The sequence below is a fragment of the Salvelinus alpinus genome, chromosome 24, assembly GCF_045679555.1.
Source record: "Salvelinus alpinus chromosome 24, SLU_Salpinus.1, whole genome shotgun sequence".
Lineage (NCBI taxonomy): Eukaryota > Metazoa > Chordata > Actinopteri > Salmoniformes > Salmonidae > Salvelinus > Salvelinus alpinus.
In genome coordinates, this window is record NC_092109.1 from 36,866,734 (window position 1) to 36,890,254 (window position 23,521).

Sequence of the window (23,521 nt, forward strand, 5' to 3'; positions counted from 1 at the left end):
CAACCTCTCTTTCGTGTCGTCTGAGATCCCCAAAGATTGGAAAGCAGCTGCGGTTATCCCCCTCTTCAAAGGGGGGGACACCCTTGACCCTAACTGCTACAGACCTATATCTATCCTACCCTGCCTTTCTAAGGTCTTCGAAAGCCAAGTCAACAAACAGATTACCGACCATTTCGAATCCCACCACACCTTCTCCGCAATGCAATCTGGTTTCAGAGCTGGTCATGGGTGCACCTCAGCTACGCTCAAGGTCATAAACGATATCGTAACCGCCATCGATAGGAAACAATACTGTGCAGCCGTATTCATTGACCTGGCCAAGGCCTTTGACTCTGTCAATCACCACATCCTCATTGGCAGACTCGACAGCCTTGGTTTCTCTAATGATTGCCTCGCCTGGTTCACCAACTACTTCTCTGATCGAGTTCAGTGTGTCAAATCGGAGGGTCTGTTGTCCGGGCCTCTGGCAGTCTCTATGGGGGTGCCACAGGGTTCAATTCTTGGACCGACTCTCTTCTCTGTTTACATCAATGATGTCGCTCTTGCTGCTGGTGATTCTCTGATCCACCTCTACGCAGACGACACTATTCTGTACACTTCTGGCCCTTCTTTTGACACTGTGTTAACAACCCTCCAGGCGAGCTTCAATGCCATACAACTCTCCTTCCGTGGCCTCCAACTGCTCTTAAATACAAGTAAAACCAAATGCATGCTCTTCAACCGATCGCTGCCTGCTCCTGCCCGCCTGTCCAACATCACTACTTTGGACGGCTCTGACTTAGAATATGTGGACACCTACAAATACCTAGGTGTCTGGTTAGACTGCAAACTCTCCTTCCAGACTCACATCAAACATCTCCAATCCAAAGTCAAATCTAGAATTGGCTTCCTATTCCGCAACAAAGCATCCTTTACTCATGCTGCCAAACATACCCTTGTAAAACTGACCATCCTACCAATCCTCGACTTCGGTGATGTCATTTACAAAATAGCCTCCAAAACCCTACTCAATAAATTGGATGCAGTCTATCACAGTGCCATCCGTTTTGTCACCAAAGCCCCATATACTACCCACCACTGCGACCTGTACACTCTCGTTGGCTGGCCCTCGCTTCATACTCGTCGCCAAACCCACTGGTTCCAGGTCATCTACAAGACCCTGCTAGGTAAAGTCCCCCCTTATCTCAGCTCGCTGGTCACCATAGCAGCACCTACCTGTAGCACGCGCTCCAGCAGGTATATCTCTCTAGTCACCCCCAAAACCAATTCTTCCTTTGGACGCCTCTCCTTCCAGTTCTCTGCTGCCAATGACTGGAACGAACTACAAAAATCTCTGAAACTGGAAACACCTATCTCCCTCACTAGCTTTAAGCACCAGCTGTCAGAGCAGCTCATAGATTACTGCACCTGTATATAACCTATCTACAATTTAGCCCAAACAACTACCTCTTTACCTACTGTATTTATTTATTAATTTATTTTGCTCCTTTGCACCCCTTTATTTCTGTCTCTACTTTGCACTTTCTTCCACCGCAAACCAACCATTCCATTGTTTTTTTAGTTTTTATTTTACGTGCTGTGTTGTACTCACTTCGCCTCCATGGCCTTTTATATTTTTATTTATTTATACATATATTTGTTTGCCTTCACCTCCCTTATCTCACCTCACTTGCTCACATTGTATATAGACTTATTTTTTTTTATTTTTTTTCACTGTATTATTGACTATATGTTGTTTTACTCCATGTGTAACTATGTGTTGTTGTATGTGTCGAACTGCTTTGCTTTATCTTGGCCAGGTCGCAATTGTAAATGAGAACGTGTTCTCAATTTGCCTACCTGGTTAAATAAAGGTTAAATAAAAATAAATAAAAATAAATATTATTACTACTATTGGATAGAAAACACTCTCTAGTTTCTAAAACCGTTTGAATTATTTCTCTAAGTGAAACAGAACTCTTTTTACAGACCATTTCCTATCCGGAAGTGAGATTTCCAAAAGCAAAGTCTCTCTTCAAGAGCTTGTCTATAAAAGGGCATGTCATTTATGACTGTAGAAACACGTCATACACCTTCCCCTGGGTGTCATGCGGAAGTGAGAGCAGAAATGACTTGATTATCTCGTTCAGGGATTGTATACAACCTCTTGGAGTGAGAAGTGCGCACTATTTTTTTTGGAAGGCGCGAAGTTGGATCAGGAGTAGCCTCCTGGAAAACCGTCGTTATAGGTGAATATGATCTCTGGCTTTGATTTTATTTGATACATGTCACAATATCATCCTAAAGTATGTTTTTTCAATATAGTTTAATTATATTATTGAAATGTATTCTGGACTTTAGACGTGATGCGACGCAAGAATTTTGTCAAGACGGAGAGGTTAGCACAGCACGGCCAGTGTGCTTGCTAATTCAAGAGGGAAATCGTTCGTTCTGGTTCCAAATAAAGACGGTTCTGAACAAAGGACCCCTTGGAGAACATTCTGATGGAAGATCAACAAAGATAAGGACCCAATTTGGGATACTATTTCATATATCTGTCGAACTGTGCTATCGCTAGCGTTTGACTAGAATCAATGCTGCTGTGTGTTAGCTATTGTAGTAAGCTAATATAACGATATATTGTGTTTTCGCTGTAAAACACTTCAAAAATCGGAAATATTGGCTGTATTCGCAAGATCTTTGTCTTTCATTAGCTATCCACCATATATTTTTCTGAAATGTTTTATGATGAGTAATTAGGTAGTTGACGTTGGTGTCTGTATTTACTCTGGCTACTCCCATGCGATTTCTGACTGTAGCTATGATGGTAGCTATGATGGTAGCAGTAATGTAAAACTGATTTATAGCTAAAATATGCACATTTTTCGAACAAAACATAGATTTATTGTGTAACATGTTATAGGACTGTCATCTGAGGTAGTTTTTTCTAGGTTATTTAGGTTGGTTCTAGGTTAGTTAGGTTGGCTTGTGCATGCTACCTGCATGCTACCGTTGCTGTGAAAAACTGTCTGTCTGTCTTTTGTATTTGGTGGTGAGCTAACATAAGTATATGTGGTGTTTTCTCTGTAAAACATTTTAAAAATCGGACATGTTGGCTGAATTCACAAGATGTTTATCTTTCAAATGCTGTATTGGACTTGTTAATGTGTGAAAGTTAAATATTTAAAAAAAAATTTTTTTTGAATTTGCCGCTCTTCCTTTTCAGTGGAATGTGGGAGAGACAGGTTAAGCGTCTCACAGTACGGACATTGCAATTTATTGCCCGGCCACATCTGCAGTCCTCATGCCTCCTTGCATAGTAAAAAAGGTTCCAAGAGTGTGCAAGGCAAAAGGTGGCTACTTTGAAGAATATCACATATAAAATATATTGACTTGTTTAACACCTTTTTGGTTACATGATTCCATATGTGTTATCTCGAAGTGCCAACGACTTCCATATTATTCCACAATGGTACTAATATTATATATATATATATATATGCCTTTTGCTAAGGCGCGTTCACGCAGATGAGCAGGGACCCTGGGCATCTTTCTTTTGGTGTATCTCAGAGTCAGTTGAAAGGCCTCTTCAGTGTTCTAAGTTTTCATAACTGTGACCTAAATTGCCTTCCGTCTGTAAGCTGTTAGTGTCTTAGCGACCGTTCCACAGGTGCATGTTCATTCATTGTTTATGGTTCATTGAACAAGCATGGGAAACAGTGTTTAAACCCTTTACAATGAAGATCTGTGAAGTTATTTGTATTTTTACCAATTATCTTTGAAAGACAGGGTCCTAAAAAAGGAGCTGATCGTGGACTACAAGAAACGGAGGGCCGAGCACACGCCCATCCACATCGATAGGGCTGTAGTGGAGCGTATTAAGAGTTTCAAGTTCCCTGGTGTTCACATCACCAATGAACTATCATGGTCCAAACAGACCAAGACAGTTGTGAAAAGCGCACGACAACACCTTTTCCCTCTCAGGAGACTGAAAAGATTTGGCATCAAGAAGTCATACAGCTGCACCATCGAGAGCATCCTGACCGCTTGCATCCCCGACTGGTATGGCAACTGCTAAGCATCCGACCGTAAGGCGCTACAGAGGGTAGTGTGTACGGCCCAGTACATCACTGGGGACAAGCTTCCTACAATCCAGGACCTATATACTAGGCGGTGTCAGAGGAAGGCCCAAATAATTGTCAAAGACACCAGTCAAACAAGTCATAGACTATTCTCTTTGCGACCGCACGGCAAGTGGTACCGGAGCGCCAATTACCCCCAAGCCATAAGACCGCTGAACAATTAATCAAATGGCCACTCGGACTGTTTGCATTGACCCCCCCTTTTGTTCTTACACTGCTGCTACTTGCTGTTTATTATCTATGCATAGTCACTTTACCCCTACTTACATCTACAAATTACCTCGACTAACCAGTAATTTGCGTTGATGTAACTTGTACTGTACCTGGAAGTGCTGGATGTTCTCCTTCTGCTTGGACAGCCACTCCTGCTTCTCCTTCTTAGGCGTTGACTGGTTCTCATTCAACTCCTACAGGACAGAGAGAAGTGAGTGTGTGTGTGTGTACACCTCTCGTACCAGGTCCTGTTCCACATTGTGTGTGTGTGTGCGTGTGTTTGCGTGCGCTTGAACCAGGGACCCTCTAAACCCATCACCACATCACCTAAAAAGCAGTGCTAAATTACAAAATAAAATCCTTACCCTGTAAACTTGTACATGGACGAGTACAACAGCTTTGGTTTTGGATTGCTGACATACCTTGTTCATAGACTGCTTACAGGGTAAGGAAACCAAAGTCATTCTGTAGTTTGTGTGAACTATCCTTTTAAGTTGATATATAAATATATTGCATAGTTAAATTATGGTTTAAATAAAACAAATATATATAAAAACTACTTAAAAGTAATCAGATGTGCAGTCCAACTGCTCCCAGCCTCAGACTGGTGAAGCTCTCTTCAGGAAGAAGATAAAAAGGGGTGGGGTCTAGATGGAAACTAGTTGCAATAAGTTGCCACTTAGCAAACCAATCACATATTTACACTGGTAGAGCTCCTAACAGTTTGTGATTCTGATTTGCAACAGATGACACAGGCTACTAAAAGGTTGTGCGGGATGGGGAAAAGGAAATGCCTCTCCTGAGGGAAAACCACATTTCTACTCAGAGCCAATCAATTGCGAGCGTTGAATGTCAGCATTCCCATTCAAATCGCAAAATCCAAATACTGAAGTTCCTCGGACTTCCAATAGTCAAGACAAGATTTTGGAAGGACGGTCCCTCACGACTAGACTGCTCCAAGCTGTAATTTACATAGAAGCTCTGGTGCTTAAATTTGGCCCGCATCCCTCCAATATCAATGGACCATTACCCAGACTGCTACTGAAGCCATGGTCCTTCAGAACTACTTCTAGGTCTAGATTGGTTGACGTCAAAGATGGACACTACTAGTCTACCACGCAGTAACAGCGTCCTAGCTAGCTGTTCCATATCACAAACAGCTACCCGTTCCATATCACTAACAGCTACCCGTTCCTTATCGGCTAAACTCACCCTCATTTGATCTGGTCTCCGCAGCAACCCCAGCAGCCGGGCATAGCCCAACTGAGTGATCCGGGTCAACAGCGTCAATGTAACAGTGCTGCTTCCATCCCTGTTCCTGTCCCTCTCTGGGCTCGAACGAGGGGCGCCAAGTAGTGCCTGTCCCTGTTCACCCACGAAGCAGCGTTACCTGTGTGTGTGTGTGTGTGTGTGTGTGTGTATATATATATATATATATATTCAGATCCCTTGACTTTTATACTTTGTTACATTACAGCCTAATTCTAAAATTGATTAAATGTTAGTTTTTTCATCAATCGACAATCTCACGCAAAATGAGAAAGCAAAATATTACATTTACATAATTATTCAGACCCTATACTCAGTACTTTGTTGAAGTGCCTTTGACAGCAATTACAGCCTGGAGTCTTCTTGGGTATGACGCTACAAGCTTGGCACTCCTGTATTTGGGGAGTATCTTCCATTCTTCTTTGCAGATCCTCTCAAGCTTCTCCTCTGACAGCTCAGTTTGGTTGCGCGGCCAGCAAAAGGAAAAGTCATGGTGGTTCCAAACTTAATACATTTAAGAATAATGGAGGCCACTGTGTTCTTGGGGACCTTGAATGCTGCAGACATTTTTTGGTACGCTTCCCCAGATCTGTGCCTCGACATAACCCTGTCTCGGAGCTCTACGGAGAATTCCTTCGACCTTATGGTTTGGTTTTTTTCTTTGACATGCACTGTCAACAACCATATATAGACAGGTGTGTGTCTTTCCAAATCATGTCCAATCACTTGAATTTAAGTTGTAGAAACATCAAGGATGATCAATGGAAACAGGATGCATCAACTCTCATAGCAAAGGGTCTGAATACTTACAGTTGAAGTCAGAAGCTTACATACACCTTACCCAAATACATTTAAACTCAGTTGTTTTTCACAATTCGTGACATTTAATCCTAGTAAAAATTCCCTGTCTTAGGTCAGTTAGGATCACCACTTTATTTTAAGAATGTGAAATGTCAGAATAACAGCAGAGAGAATAATTTATTTCAGCACATTCCCAGTGGGTCAGACGTTTACATACAGTCAATTAGTATTTGGTAGTATAGCCTTTAAAATTGTTTAAATTGGGTTAAATGTTTCGGGTAGCCTTCCACAAGCTTCCCATAATAAGTTGGGTGAATTTTGGCCCATTCCTCCTGACAGAGCTGATTTAACTGAGTCAGGTTTGCAGGCCTCCTTGCTCGCACATGCCTTTTCAGTTCTGCCCACACATTTTCTATGGGATTGAGGTCAGGGCTTTGTGATGGCCACTCCAATACCTTGACTTTGTTGTCCTTAAGCCATTTTGCCACAACTTTGGAAGTATGCTTGGGGTCATTGTCCATTTGGAAGACCCATTTGCGACCAAGCTTTAACTTCCTGACAGATGTTTTGAGATGTTGCTTCAATATATCCACATGATTTTCCTGCCTCATGATGCCATCTATTTTGTGAAGTACACCAGTCCCTCCTGCAGCAAAGCACCGTCACAACATGATGCTGCCTCCCCCGTGCTTCATGGTTGGGATGGTGTTCTTCGGGTTGCAAGCGTCCCCCTTTTTCCTCCAAACATAATGATGGTCATTATGGCCAAACAGTTCTTGTTTTGTTTCGTCAGACCAGAGCCCATTTCTCCACAAAGTCTAATCTTTGTCCCCATGTGCAGTTGCAAACTGTAGTCAGGCTTTTTTAATGGCGGTTTTGGAGCAGTGGCTTCTTCCTTGCTGAGCGGCCTTTCAGGTTATGTCGATATAGGACTCGTTTTACTGTGGATATAGATACGTTTGTACCTGTTTCCTCCAGCATCTTCACAAGGTCCTTTGCTGGTGTTCTGGGATTGATTTGCACTTTTCGCACCAAAGTACGTTCATCTCTAGGAGACAGAACGAGTCTCCTTCCTGAATGGAAAGATGGCTGCGTGGTCCCATGGTGTTTGTACTTGCGTACTATTGTTTGTACAGATGAATGTGGTACCTTCTGGCATTTGGAAATTGCTCCCAAGGATGAACCAGACTTGTGGAGGTCCACAAAAAAAATGTGGACTTTCTATTGATTTTCCCATGATGTCAAGCAAAGAGGCACTGCGTTTGAAGGTAGGCCTTGAAATGCATCCACAGGTACTCCTCCAATTGACTCAAATTATGTCAATTAGCCTATCAGAAGCTTCTAAAGCCATGACATCATTTTCTAGAATGTTCCAACCTGTTTAAAGGCACAGTCAACCTCGTGTATGTAAACTTCTGGCCCACTGGAATTGTGATACAGTGAATTATAAGTGACATAATCTGTCTGTAAACAATTGTTGGAAAAATTACTTGTGTCATGCACAAAGTAGATGTCCTAACCGACTTGCCAAAACTATAGTTTGTTAACAAGAAAGTTGTGGAATGGTTGAAAAACAAGTTTTAATGACTCCAACCTAAGTGTATGTAAACTTCCGACTTCAACTGTACGTAAATAAGGTATTTTCTGCAAACATTTCTAAAAACCTGTTTTCGCTTTGTCATTATGGGGTATTTTGTGTAGATTGATAGATATTTGTGGAAAACGAGAAAGGGTCTGAATAGTTTCCGAATGCACTGTGTGTTTGTACCTCTTTAAGCTGCTCCTTGCGAAGTTTGTACTCTCGTTTCTGAGACTCCAGGAAGCTGCTGAGTTCTTTCTTCTGCTGGACCTGAATGTGCTGCTGGAACTTCTTCTCATCATTGTTAAATGTCTTTGCCTGTGAGCCCGCACACACACACACACACAAACACACAAAAGAGAGAAAACCGCATGAACAGGAGTTGCAATGTATGAAGTTCTCATTGTCCTCTGTGTGGGGAGAGTATAGCAGAGAAGACTGATGGTCCAAATCAGGATTTAGAAATTCAATCAACCAATTTGCAGGCCAGAAAAAGGACAGTAATTTAAAAAATATATAGGTACTGTATATAGGTCCATTATAATATAGATACTGTATATAGGTCCATTATAATATAGATACTGTATATAGGTCCATTATAATATAGATACTGTATATAGGTCCATTATAATATAGATACTGTATATAGGTCCATTATAATATAAATACTGTATATAGGTCCATTATAATATAGATACTGTATATAGGTCCATTATAATATAGACACTGTATATAGGTCCATTATAATATAGACACTGTATATAGGTCCATTATAATATAGACACTGTATATAGGTCCATTATAATATAGACACTGTATATAGGTCCATTATAATATAGATACTGTATATAGGTCCATTATAATATAGATACTGTATATAGGTCCATTATAATATAGATACTGTATATAGGTCCATTATAATATAGATACTGTATATAGGTCCATTATAATATAGATACTGTATATAGGTCCATTATAATATAGATACTGTATATAGGTCCATTATAATATAGATACTGTATATAGGTCCATTATAATATAGATACTGTATATAGGTCCATTATAATATAGATACTGTATATAGGTCCATTATAATATAGATACTGTATATAGGTCCATTATAATATAGATACTGTATATAGGTCCATTATAATATAGATACTGTATATAGGTCCATTATAATATAGATACTGTATATAGGTCCATTATAATATAGATACTGTATATAGGTCCATTATAATATAGATACTGTATATAGGTCCATTATAATATAGATACTGTATATAGGTCCATTATAATATAGATACTGTATATAGGTCCATTATAATATAGATACTGTATATAGGTCCATTATAATATAGATACTGTATATAGGTCCATTATAATATAGATACTGTATATAGGTCCATTATAATATAGATACTGTATATAGGTCCATTATAATATAGACTACCTCATCCCCATATTGTTATTTATCTTCTTGCTCTTTTGCACCCCAGTAGCTATATCTGCACATCTATCACTCCAGTGTTAATGATAAATTGTAATTATTTCACCTCTATGGCCTGTTTATTGCCTTACCTCCCTAATCTTCTACATTTGCACACACTACATAGAATTTTCTATTGTGTTATTGACTGTACGGTTGTTTATGTGTAACTCTGTGTTGTTTTTGTCGCACTGCTTTGTATTATCTTGGCCAGGTTGCGGTTGTAAATGAGAACTTGTTCTCAACTGGCCTACCTTGTTAAAAAAAAGATGAAAAATAATAATAATAATTACAAGGCAAAAAGTGGCTATTTGAAGAATCTCAAATATAAAATATATTTGGATTTGTTTAACACTTTTTTGGTTACTAAATTATTCCATATGTGTTATTTCATAGTTGATGTCTTCACTATTAATCTATAATGTAGAAAATAAACTCAGCAAAAAAAGAAACATCCCTTTTTCAGGACCCTGTCTTTCAAAGATAATTCGTAAAAATCCAAATAACTTCACAGATCTTCATTGTAAAGAGTGTAAACACTGTTTCCCATGCTTGTTCAATGAACCATAAACAATGAATGAACATGCACCTGTGGAACGGTCGCTAAGACACTAACAGCTTACAGACGCTAGGCAATTAAGGTCACAGTTATGCAAACTTACGACACTAAAGAGGCCTTTCTACTGACTCTGAAAAACACCAAAAGAAAGATGCCCAGGGTCCCTGCTCATCTGCGTGAACGTGCCTTAGGCATGTTGCAACGAGGCATGAGGACTGCAGATGTGCCCAGGGCAATAAATGGCATAAATTGTATGTCCGTATTGTGAAACGCCTAAGACAGCGCTACACGGAGACAGGGCGGACAGCTGATCGTCCTCGCAGTGGCAAACCACGGGTAACAACACCTGCACAGGATCAGTACATCCGAACATCACACCTGCGGGACAGGTACAGGATGGCAACAACAACTGCCCGGCTACACCAGGAACGGACAATCCCTCCATCAGTGTTCAGACTGTCCGCAATAGGCTGAGAGAGGCTGGACTGAGAGCTTGTAGGCCTGTTGAAGGGCAGGTCCTCATCAGACATCACCAGCAATAACGTCACCTATGGGCGACTGGACCAGACAGGACTGTCAAAAAGTGCTCTTCACTGACAAGTAGTGGTTTTGTTTCACCAGGGGTGATGGTTGTGTTCGCGTTTATCGTCGAAGGAATGAGCGTTACACCGAGGCCTGTACTCATGAAAGGGATCGATTTGGAGGTGGAGAGTCCATCATGGTCTGGGGCGGTGTGTCACAGCATCATCGGACTGAGCTTGTTGTCATTGCAGGCAATCTCAACGCTGTGCGTTACAGGGAAGACATCCTCCTCCCTCATGTGGTACCCTTCCTGCAGGCTCACCCTGACATGACAATGACACCAGCTTGTTCTCTGTGTGATTTCCCGTAAGACAGGAATGTCAGTGTTCTGCCATGGCCAATGAAGAGGCCGGATCTCAATCCCATTGAGCACGTCTGGGACCTGTTGGATCGGAGGGTGAGGGCCATTCCCCCCAGAAATTTCCGGGAACTTGCAGGTGCCTTGGTGGAAGAGTGGGGTAACATCTCACAGCAAGAACTGGTAAATCTGGTGCAGTCCATGAGGAGGAGAAGCACTGCAGTACTTAATGCAGCTGGTGGCCACACCAGATACTGACTGTTACTTTTGATTTTGACACCACCTTTGGTCAGGGACACATTATTCCAGTCTCAACATTAACAGTGAAGAGGCGACTCCGGGATGCTGGCCTTCTAGGCGGAGTTCCTCTGTCCAATGTCTGTGTTCCTTTGCCCATCTCAATCTTTTCTTTTTATTGGCCAGTCTGAGATATGGCTTTTTCTGCCTAGAAGGCCAGCATCCCCAAGTTGCCTCTTCACTGTTGATGTTGAGACTGGTGTTTGCGGGTACTATTTAATGAAGCTGCCAGTTGAGGACTTGTGAGGCGTCTGTTTCTCAAACTAGACACTGATGTACTTGTCCTCTTGCTCAGTTGTGCAAAAGGGCCTCCCACTCTTTCTATTCTGGTTAGAGCCAGTTTGCGCTGTTCTGTGAAGGGAGTAGTACACAGCGTTGTATGAGATCTTCAGTGTCTTGGCAATTTATCGCATGGAATAGCCTTCCTTTCTCAGAACAAGAATAGACTGACGAGTTTCAGAATAAAGGCCTATGTTTCTGGCCATTTTAAGCCTGTAATCGAACCCACAAATGCTGATGCTCCAGATATTCAACTAGTCTGAAGAAGGCCAGTTTTATTGCTTCTTTAATCAGAACAACAGTTTTCAGCTGTGCTTATGTAATTGCAAAAGGTTTTTCTAATGATCAATTAGCCTTTTAAAATGATAAACTTGGATTAACTAACACAACGTGCCATTGGAACACAGGAGTGATGGTTGCTGATAAACGGGCCTCTTTACACCTATGTAGATATTCCAATAAAAATCTGCCATTTCCAGCGACAATAGTCATTTACAACATTAACAATGTCTACACTGTATTTCTGATCAATTTGATGTTATTTTAATGGACAAAAAAAAGTTAGCTTTTCTTTCAAAAATAAGGAAATTTCTAATTGACCACAAACTTTTGAACGATGGTGTGTGTGTGTGTATCTATCTCTCTGTCTCCGTGTGTGTATCTATCTCTCTGTCTCCGTGTGTTTAGGTCTGTCTCCGTGTGTGTATCTATCTCTCTGTCTCCGTGTGTTTAGGTCTGTCTCCGTGTGTGTATCTATCTCTCTGTCTCCGTGTGTGAGGTCTGTCTCCGTGTGTGTATCTATCTCTCTGTCTCCGTGTGTTTAGGTCTGTCTCCGTGTGTGTATCTATCTCTCTGTCTCCGTGTGTGAGGTCTGTCTCCGTGTGTGTATCTATCTCTCTGTCTCCGTGTGTTTAGGTCTGTCTCCGTGTGTGTATCTATCTCTCTGTCTCCGTGTGTGTGTATGTATTAATGAAGTATACAGTATAAACCCTGGATTGCGTAAACGGATGCATTAAGGTCACTGTAATAAAGTATACTGGGCAAAAAACGAAAGTAGACATTGATCAAGGCACTTCTATAGCTTCTAAAATCTGTTTTACAATGACGGGGAGCACAAAAATGGCTGGCAGTGGCTTCAAAACAGTCAGCCATCAAGCCATTATACACATAATTTGTGTGCGTCTCTCTGCGCCTCTGTGTGTGTGTGTGTGTGTGTGTGTGTGTGTGTGTGTGTGTGTGTGTGTGTGTGTGTGTGTGTGTGTGTGTATATATATATATATATATATATATATATTTATCTCTGTGTGTGTGTGTGTGTCTCTTATCTCCGTACATCTTTCTCCATAGCAGCCTGGTGTCTCTTCACCAGTTTCTCTATCTCCTGGGCGAAGCTGTTCCTCTGGCTCTCCAGCTCTTTGTCCAGACGGAGCCGATGCTCATCCATCTCAGCCTTCAGCTTGTTCTCCAGACACATCAGATGCTTCTGGTGCTGCCGCCTCATCCTCTTATAACCAGACATCTGCTCCCTCAGCTCACTGTCCTGCTCGTGGTCCTGCATCTCACGAGTCACCTGGGGGGGAGAGAAAGAGAGAGAAAGGTAGAGAGAGAGAGAGTTCTGTTAACTTACTGTTGTGATAATAGTCTCTGCTATAGTGTCACCTGTCGAAGGACTTGAGTGGTTTTTGGAATTTAGAGAAAGAGTTTCAAAAAAGAGATAAAATAACAGAATAAAAGAGAGATGTCTCCCCAGTGAGGCAGTGTGTGTAGGTGTGTATTCTCACCAGTGAGGCAGTGTGTGTAGGTGTGTGTTTTCTCACCAGTGAGGCAGTGTGTGTAGGTGTGTGTTCTCACCAGTGAGGCAGTGTGTGTAGGTGTGTGTTCTCACCAGTGAGGCAGTGTGTAGGTGTGTGTTCTCACCAGTGAGGCAGTGTGTAGGTGTGTGTTCTCACCAGTGAGGCAGTGTGTGTAGGTGTGTGTTCTCACCAGTGAGGCAGTGTGTGTAGGTTGTGTGTTCTCACCAGTGAGGCAGTGTGTGTAGGTTGTGTGTTCTCACCAGTGAGGCAGTGTGTGTAGGTTGTGTGTTCTCACCAGTGAGGCAGTGTGTGTAGGTGTGTTTTCTCACCAGTGAGGCAGTGTGTGTAGGTGTGTTTTCTCACCAGTGAGGCAGTGTGTAGGTGTGTGTTCTCACCAGTGAGGCAGTGTATGTAGGTGTGTGTTCTCACCAGTGAGGCAGTGTATGTAGGTGTGTGTTCTCACCAGTGAGGCAGTGTGTTGGTGTGTGTTCTCACCAGTGAGGCAGTGCGTGTAAGGTGGGTGTTCTCACCAGTGAGGCAGTGCGTGTAGGTGTGTGTTCTCACCAGTGAGTCAGTGTGTGTAGGTGTGTGTTCTCACCAGTGAGTCAGTGTGTGTGTGTGTTCTCACCAGTGAGTCAGTGTGTAGGTGTGTGTTCTCACCAGTGAGGCAGTATGTAGGTGTGTGTTCTCACCAGGGAGGCAGTGCGTATGGTAGCGAAGTGTTCTCTGTTGCGTTCTCTGTAGTGTTTCCTTGGGGGTTGAGCGGCCGGGGGCTCTGTGGGATGGCCCTGCAACTCTGGGTCACCATGGTAACCCTCCTCTTCCTCCTGGCCAAGGCATTGTCATCATTATCAACATCATTTTCATCATCATCATCATGTGTACATGCAGAGTGTGTGTGTATATATATATAATATATAATATAGCAGTGTGTAAAACGGTGTGTGTATCAAGGTGTGTAAAGTGGTGTGTGTGTATGGTATGTATAGCAGTTTATACAACGGGTGGGTCTAATCCTGGACGCTGATTGGTTAAAACCGCATTCCAGCTGGTGTCTATTCCACAAGGTACTACCGGCTAAATCTACGATATTAAAATGCCTATTTACTCCGTTGCATCGGACTGCTTAATCCACTGTCTCATCAGCCCAGCCAGGCAATTTATAATCTTCATCTCCACTATAAAAAGCATCTGGCCATCATCTCAGATTTCTTTTAGACTAACATTTAGTTTTCAACAGCGGAGATTTGTATAAACCTTGCTGTCTGTCTCTCTGACATTTGCAACATGGCTTCACTGTTGAAATTCCATCCCCAGCTGTCCCATAGTAATGAATGTGTTGGGAGTCGGGATGAGATAGACAGGCAGCTTTTCTCAGCTAGTCGAAATCAGCATTATTTTTATGGACATATACAAAGAAATGTCAATAGAAAACAGGTAAAACTAAACGAAATGCAGATAGTTAGCAGTCTTCCCAGCTTCAGTTTTTAGTGATTGTGTTAGCTGTGTTGTTGGATAGCTTCTCTGAACAACACTGTCCTGACGAGAGAGCACATTTTCTGTGCCAGGTGAAATCGCGCATCATTAGCACATTGTTATGGATGTCTCCAAATAAATGTCACGAGACAACAGCTGAAACAAATGCAAATGCAGCTACTTATTCTGACTGCACTGCTGCTGTTATTCTGACTGTACTGCTGCTGTTATTCTGACTGCACTGCTGCTGTTATTCTGACTGTACTGCTGCTGTTATTCTGACTGCACTGCTGCTGTTATTCTGACTGCACTGCTGCTGTTATTCTTACTGCACTGCTGCTGTTATTCTGGCTGCACTGCTGCTGTTATTCTGGCTGCTGTTATTCTGGCTGCACTGTTTGACTGTGACTAAGTTAGCCGTAGTTGGCTAGCTAGCAAGGGATTAAAAACGTTACGAACGAACGACTGGGTCACGTCCATAAACACAGAACAAAAAGACTTAACGACTGGATCGCGTCTCTGGCAGCCGAACCGATAGAACGAACGACCAGCCAGCTTGGGTAGCAAACCTAGATTTGTGTCGGGACTACAGTACCAGTCAGAAGTTTAGACACACCCACTCATTCAAGGATTTTTCTTTATTTTTACTATATTCTACATTGTAGAATAATAGTGAAGACATCAAAACTATGAAATAACACATATGGAATCATGTAGTAACCAAAAACATGTGTTAAACAAATCAAAATATATTTTAGAATCTTCAAGTAGCCATCCTTTGCCTTGATGACAGCTTTGCACACTCTCGGCATTCTCTCAAACAGCTTCACCCTGAACACCTTTCCAACAGTCCTGAAGGAGTTCCCACATATGCTGAGCACTTTTTGGCTGCTTTTCCGTCACTCTGCGGTCCAACTCATCCCAAACCATCTCAATTGGGTTGAGGTTGGGTGATTGTGGAGGCCAGGTCATCTGATGCAGCACTCCATCACTATCCTTTTTGATCAAATAGCCCTTATACAGCCTGGAGGTGTGTTTTGGGTCATTGTCCTGTTGAAAAACAAATGATAGTCCCACTAAGCGCAAACCAGATGGGATGGCGTATCGCTATAGAATGCTGCGGTAGCCATGCTGGTTAAGTGTGCCTTGAATTCTAAATAAATCACAGACAGTATCATCAGCAAAGCACCCCCACACCATCACACCTCCTCCTCCATGCTTCACGGTGGGAACCACACATGCAGAGATCATCCGTTCACCTAATCTGCGTCTCACAAAGACACGGCGGTTGGAACCAAAAATCTCACATTTGGACTCATCAGACCAAAAGACAGATTTCCACTGGTCTAATGTCCATTGCTTCTGTTTCTTGGCCCAAACCAGTCTCTTCTTCTTATTGGTGTCCTTTAGTAGTGGTTTCTTTGCAGCAATTCGACCATGAAGGCCTGATTCACGCAGTCTCCTCTGAACAGTTTATGTTGAGATGTGTCTGAAACATTTATTTGGGCTGCAATTTCTGAGGCTGGTAACTCTAATGAACTTATCCTCTGCAGCAGAGGTAACTCTGGGTCTTCCTTTCCTGTGGCGGTCCTCATGAGAGCCAGTTTCATCACAGCGCTTGATGGTTTTTGTGACTGCAATTGAAGAAACTTTAAAAGTTCTTGACATTTTCAAGATTGACTGACCTTCATGTCTTAAAGTAATGATGGACTGGCGTTTCTCTTTGCTTATTTGAGCTGTTCTTGCCATAATATGGACTTCTGTATACCACCCCTACCTTGTCACAACACAACTGATTGGCTCAAACATATTAAGGAAAGAAATTCCACAAATTAACTTTTAACAAGGCACACCTGTTAATTGAAATGCATTCCAGATGACAACCTCATGAAGCTGGTTGAGAGAATGCCAAGAGCGTGTAAAGCTGTCATCAAGGCAAAGGGTGGCTACTTTGAAGAACCTCAAATATAAAATATATTTTGATTTGTTTAACACTTTTTTGGTTACTACATGATTCCATATGTGTTATTTCATAGTTTTGATGTCTTCACTATTATTCTACAATGTAGAAAATAGTACAAATAAATAAGAACCATTGAATGAATAGGTGTGTCCAAACTTTTGACTGGTATTGGATATCTCGCGGAAGGAGGAAATAGTATGAATAAATGTATCAAAATAAAGTTTTTAAATGAAAGTATGTCAATCATTTGAATATGTTGGTAACACGTTGTATAAAAGTGATAATGCCTTCGAAGCCGGTGTTTGTCGCTTAGTCTCGGGCCTAACACCCATGCCAATATATCCTCCAAACAGCGACTTCTCGGCCATCATCACTTCAGTGTGAAGTAGCCCCACCAGTTTGAGGTGTATGACAGAGCTGTTGGACATGACCGTGTGGTCTCCCTCCATCAGGTCCAGTTCACTGCGGTCGTCCTGTGCTGCTTCATTCAGACTGTTGACTGAGCTGCTCTGGGAGCTGATAGACATACTGGGGATGGACTGGTTACTGCCCACACTGTTCACTGTGTCTGTACGACCTGCACCGTGCTCCACCTCCTAGACACACCCAGACAGAGAAAGAGAGAGACACCCAGACAGTGAGAGAGAGAGACAGACAGCAAGAGAGAGAGAGACAGACAGCAAGAGAGAGAGAGACAGACAGACAAAGAGAGAGGGGGAGGGAAACAGACACAGGGAGACAGACAGCCTCACAAATAGGAAAACAGAGAGTGGTCAGATAGTATGTTCAGTTTCATCCCCTGGCTGCTACCTCTGCTCTGATTGGTACTGAAGATTACATGCAAACTACCCCACACACATCCTCTTCACCACCACACACACACCTCGTCTCCGTCCTGTGTCTCAGCCTGTGGTCCGTTGTGAGCCTCCTGAAACAGGATCTTCTTCATCTTACGGTACTGCAGGTTGTCCAGCTCCCTGACCGCCTCTTTGGTCCTCAGGATCAGATCCATCAGAACAGAGTCTGGACGCTCTCGTTGGACAAACGCATGCTACAGGGATGAGAGGGAGGGAGGGAAAGTGTGAAGGAGAGGAAGGACGGGGTAAATTTAATTTGTTAATTCAGGCCTATTCAGTTCACCAGTTGACATTTACATAGCATTATTTTTAGGGTGTTTTCACACTTGGTGCCTTTCAGACAATTTTAGTGTACTCAGTGCGGTTGGAACTGAGACCTCTCAAAAGAACCCCGAAACGAACCGAACTGAGATCTCGAGAGGTGGTCGGAGTTCAGTTCGCTTGAATTCTGCGGTCCGGTCCCTTTTTTTAGGGTAATGTGAATGCAAAGCTTCCCAGGTTTGCTTGTCATTATTCCTGCACGACACACTAGACTACTGCTACACTGTTTCCCCTGACATAACCCGTCACACTACATTACTGCAACACAGTTTCCCCTGACATAACCCCTCACACTAGATTACTGCTACACCGTTTCCCCTGACATAACCCCTCACACTAGACTACTGCAACACCGTTTCCCCTGACATAACCCCTCACACTAGATTACTGCTACACCGTTTCCCCTGACATAACCCCTCACACTAGACTACTGCAACACCGTTTCCCCTGACATAACCCCTCACACTAGACTACTGCTACACCGTTTCCCCTGACATAACCCCTCACACTAGACTACTGCTACACCGTTTCCCCTGCCATAACCCCTCACACTAGACTACTGCTACACCGTTTCCCCTGCCATAACCCCTCACACTAGACTACTGCAACACTGTTTCCCCTGACATAACCCCTCACACTAGACTACTGCTACACCGTTTCCCCTGCCATAACCCGTCACACTAGACTACTGCAACACCGTTTCCCCTGACATAACCCGTCACACTAGACTACTGCTACACCGTTTCCCCTGACATAACCCCTCACACTAGACAACTGCCATAACCCCTCACACTAGACTACTGCAACACCGTTTCCCCTGACATAACCCGTCACACTAGACTACTGCAACACCGTTTCCCCTGACATAACCCGTCACACTAGACTACTGCTACACCGTTTCCCCTGACATAACCCGTCACACTAGACTACTGCTACACCGTTTCCCCTGACATAACCCGTCACACTAGACTACTGCTACACCGTTTCCCCTGCCATAACCCCTCATATTGGTGCCAAAGGAGAGAGAAGATGGTGTGCAGGTTTGTAGGAAAAAAATGTGGGCCGTCGTTGGATATTGATTAGCAATTGTCAAAAATGCACAGAAATGCCAAAATATGCGTGAAATTTTTTGTTCAGATTATTTGTTTGCCATATGTGATCTATAGGCTAGTAGTTAAGTGGTATATTCCATAGAGGGGTTTGAATAGAGAGAAGACAGTAATCTATAGGCTGGGAACATAGGTTACAACATCTATTCTCGCTCTTAAAGGGGCAGTCGCCTATATTGGGTGTACAAATTCACTATTCAATCTGCAGTTAACTCTTCTGCTAATTATTCTGTTACCAATAATATTTACATGTTAATAGTATCTTCTGAATACATTTATTATGTCTCATAGTTTGTATTGATTATTATTATTTGTAGTTTTTTACCGAATTTTCTCCCCAATTTCGTGGAATCCAAATTGGTAGTTACATTCTTGTCTCATCGCTGTAACTCCCGTACGGACTCGGGAGAGGCGAAGGTCGAGAGCCGTGCGTCCTCCAAAACACAACCAAGCCGCACTGCTTTTTGACACAATGCCAACTTAACCAGGAAGCCAGCTGCACCAATGTGTCGGAGGAAACACCGTACACCTGGCGACCGTGTCAGCGTGCACTGCGCCCGGCCCGCCACAGGAGTCGCTAGTGCGCGATGGGACAAGGACATAATGCTGGGCCGATTGTGCACCGACCCATTTGTCTCCCGGTCGCGACAGAGCCTGGAATCGAACCCAGAATCTCTAGTGGCACAGCTATCACTGCGATGCAGTGCCTTTGACCACTGCGCCACTCGGAAGACTTTTGTCTCATATTTTAACCAAATGCAATCTATAAGATTCCAAAATGTAAGTAGGCTGTATCACAACCAGCCGTGATTGGGAGTCCCATAGGGCGGAGCACAATTAGCCCAGGGTTGTCTGGGTTTGGCCGGTGTAGGCCGTCATTGTAAATAAGAATTTGTTCTTAAGTTCTTAACTGACTTGCCTAGTTAAATAAAGGTTCAATATTTTTTTATATACATCTAGCTGTCCGAGAACAGATTCTGATGGAATGGCTCGTCCTGCACTTTGTAAAAACCCAAAGTGAATATCTTGGTTCATTTTTAAACATAGCGATGTGAATGCAACAAGGACTCGGTCCACAAAATAGGTAAAGTAAACTATTTTGTGAATAAAAAGAGAACAGTTATTTAGCTTTTTTTTTTAACCCCCCTAGTTCACTTTAAAGAGGACTGAGATTGGTTATTTTAAAAGAGGACTATATGTGAAAAAACCCTAAAAACTAAAATCTTCATGTGAATTTTTTGTTGTTGTTGAGTGTTCTTACGTTTAGTAGATGGTCAGACTTGGGTCTATCCTGGGGGATTTTCTGAAGGCAGGAATCAACAAAGTTTCTAAAGTAATCCGTCCTGCATAGAGGGAAGGAGGGAAGGAGGGAGGGCAAGAGAGAAAAAAAACATTGCCACAATTAAATTAAAGTAAAATCCATCACCTGTGATAGCCCTAACCCATGATAGCTATAGTACTACATAAAATGCTATAACCTTATGAAAATACCTTGAGGTGTGTGTTTCAGGGTTTCCGTTATGAAAATGTGGCACCGGATATTTGAGAAATTTACCGGACCCCATATGCATTGTACCCTGATTAGGGAGTCCACCCACGGTGCTCAGAATGACAAAAATCACATTTTGATCATGGTAATTCATCTGAACAGAACGTGCAAGTGGAGGATGCAATGACGTGTCCTTCTTTACCGCTCACATTGAAGACGTTAGAAGAACTGTCCACATTTACTTTTCCTCAGACAACAAGATGAGTAACGAACAGCTAAATCACTAGCCAAGGCATACGAGCCGTGTGAGTTAAGTTTGGGGGAAGCAAATGTTCACCATAAATGCACCTTCAAAATAAAGCATTCCATGCGTCATCACATTTGCAGAGACTTATGTAAGACAGCCTACTGTTCAGAATGTGATGAGTAGATTGGCTAGTCATAAGTTAGGTTTATAATACAACTGAATCACTGTTTTGAAAAAAGACAGTTCAATGCATGGCTGAGTGGCGTATAGCGCAGAGCCCTGGGCTATAGGCCATATCAGATGTGTTTCTTCTTTCTTTGCACGGGAAAACACATTTCATACAATCCTACTACACTTTGTATGACTGGAGACATCAGCAGAATCTTTTCTTAAAATGACAAATTACACGGTAGCCTACTCTGCTGACAATGACAACAGATCAATAAAAATCAACGCTGTCCATATAAACCGGCAGAGAAGGGGAGACACATAGAAGATGACGTCCATCTAAACTGGAGGAGGAAATTATTGTCCAGAAACAAACATAAGTGGCACTGACCCAACAATGATAAAGAGTGAACATGCTGTGCCCACTCACTGGGGATACGGCCGATGCTCTCTGCTGGTGCCAATAAGATAGCCTATAGGCCTACGGTTGTTCCCTCAATTAAGTTGAGAATTTTGATAACTATAAAGACAGGTTAAAGTCTTTTCATTATCTTTGCTTTACAACAGCCATTTGTTTTCCAAACTATGTTTTCTCACGATTTCATTTACAACTATAGCGATATGCCTGGCAGGGCCCCTCTACTTTTCACTGACAGTCACAACTCAGCAATCATTTATTTGGTATTTGCCACACGCGCTGCCTTTTCCCCGACTCTAGGCAATGCGATTTAAAACGATCCACAACTAATCATGTTTTACAGCTAGGGGAAGCTAAATGATCCTCTTTGGCCAAATCATGCTTTAGTAGTCTATTCAGAATGATTGTGTTTATTTCTGTATAGACAGTAGGCTAATTAGGCTATATCACTTTGGCAATTTAATTCAATTCACTTAGCGAAAGCTTCCCTAAGCCTTATGGACGTGCCGCCTATGTCAATCTACTATCCCCCACAGTAGAACAGTGTACCTATTCTATTGGTCAGCTTGTCGAGAAAGAAATAGCCAAAACAGACTCTGGGACAGTTGTGGGACAATAGATCACAAATTCATACAACCAGTAGGCCTAGGCTACATTAAAAAAAACGTTCAAAAGCAATGAGTCTGATGCAACATATTAGACCGTTTAGCTTAAAATGTTGATAAACTGTTATTTCTTCACATTATTAGGGCAGCATAATAGTCTAGTATAGTAATAGTCTAGTCATGCGCCAAGGCGTTAGGCTACTGTGAATTTGGCTACTAGACAATGAAAGAAAGTTACAAACCAATAGAACACGAGAGAAATAGCTTACTGGTTTCAATGACCTGTCTTTAGACAAGTCTTTATCAATGGCCTGTCTTCAGACAAGTCTTTATCAATGGCCTGTCTTCAGACAAGTCTTTATCAATGACCTGTCTTCAGACAAGTCTTTATCAATGACCTGTCTTCAGACAAGTCTTTATCAATGGCCTGTCTTCAGACAAGTCTTTATCAATGACCTGTCTTCAGACAAGTCTTTATCAATGGCCTGTCTTCAGACAAGTCTTTATCAATGGCCTGTCTTCAGACAAGTCTATCAGATAATTGACTGAACATACTCTCCTGCAACCCGCCTCACCCAATGTCGTACGGATCCGCTATTTTGTATACTTATGAACCGGAACAACCATCAAAAGCTAGCCAGCTAACTGGCTACTAGCTAGTAGTCAGTTAGCCATCGCTAGGCCGATCTGCTAGGACCATCTCCCGGCTAGCTGAAGAGGCCCATTAGCCACTCCTTGGGCTACAATACCTATTTTGCCAATTGGACCGGACTACCGGCGTGATTCGCCCGAGGGGGTCTCTCAACTGGCTCCTCCGTCGCGACGTCCCCTGAATGCCCATCCGCTAGCCTGCTAGCCGCAGCCCGCTAGCTGTCTAGAGCACATTGGACTGTTAGCTTAAGAGGCCCATCGGATAAATTCTTTGGCCACTATACCTATTTTGCCAATTGGCCTGGTTTACCACACGGACCCCTGCTGATCCGTCTGCCGACGTAACTGCACGAGGGTGCCACAACAGACTTTCTTCCGTCGCGACGTCCCTTGAAGGCCCTTCTGCTAGCTTGCTAGCCCCTGGCCCGCTAGCTGCCTGAAGCCACTCACTGGACTCCTATGATCCCTCGACTACGCATGCCTCTCCCTAACATCAATATGCCTTGTCCATTGCTGTTTTGGTTCGCAATTATTGCCTTATTTCACTGTAGAACCTCTAGCCCTGCTCAATACGCCTTAGTTAACACTTTAGTTCCACCTCCCACACATGCGGTGACATCCCCTGGTTTAAATGATATTTCTAGAGACAATATATCTCTTTCATCGTCACTCTATGCACAGGTTTACCCACAATGTATTCACATCCTACCATACCCTTGTCTGTATATTATGCCTTGAATCTATTCTACCGTGCTCAGAAACCTGCTCCTTTTACTCTGTTCTGAACATACTAGACGACCAGTTCTGTTAGCCTTTAGCCGTACCCTTATCCTACTCCTCCTCTGGTGATGTGGAGGTTAATCCAGGCTCTGCAGTGCCTAGCTCCACTCCCATTTCCCAGGCGCTATCATTTGTTGACTTCTGTAACCGTAAAAGC

At 42.8% G+C, this 23,521-nt stretch overlaps 1 protein-coding gene across 3 annotated transcripts in view; it reads right to left on the bottom strand.

Moving 5' to 3' along the window:
* LOC139552775 (serine/threonine-protein kinase TAO1-like) overlaps nucleotides 1-23,521 on the bottom strand; it is a 54,034-nt gene that overhangs the window by 9,630 nt on the left and 20,883 nt on the right. For 2 of the 3 annotated variants that reach the window (XM_071364812.1, XM_071364811.1), the window contains 8 exons: nucleotides 20,268-20,349; nucleotides 17,603-17,770; nucleotides 17,115-17,315; nucleotides 13,973-14,107; nucleotides 12,821-13,057; nucleotides 8,173-8,301; nucleotides 5,547-5,699; nucleotides 4,445-4,528 (listed from right to left, as the gene is read on the bottom strand). In XM_071364812.1, the coding sequence (XP_071220913.1) occupies nucleotides 4,445-4,528; nucleotides 5,547-5,699; nucleotides 8,173-8,301; nucleotides 12,821-13,057; nucleotides 13,973-14,107; nucleotides 17,115-17,315; nucleotides 17,603-17,770; nucleotides 20,268-20,349 (1,189 nt within the window). The remainder of the gene's footprint in view (nucleotides 1-4,444; nucleotides 4,529-5,546; nucleotides 5,700-8,172; nucleotides 8,302-12,820; nucleotides 13,058-13,972; nucleotides 14,108-17,114; nucleotides 17,316-17,602; nucleotides 17,771-20,267; nucleotides 20,350-23,521) is intronic. The other variant, XM_071364813.1, reaches the window with a different exon arrangement.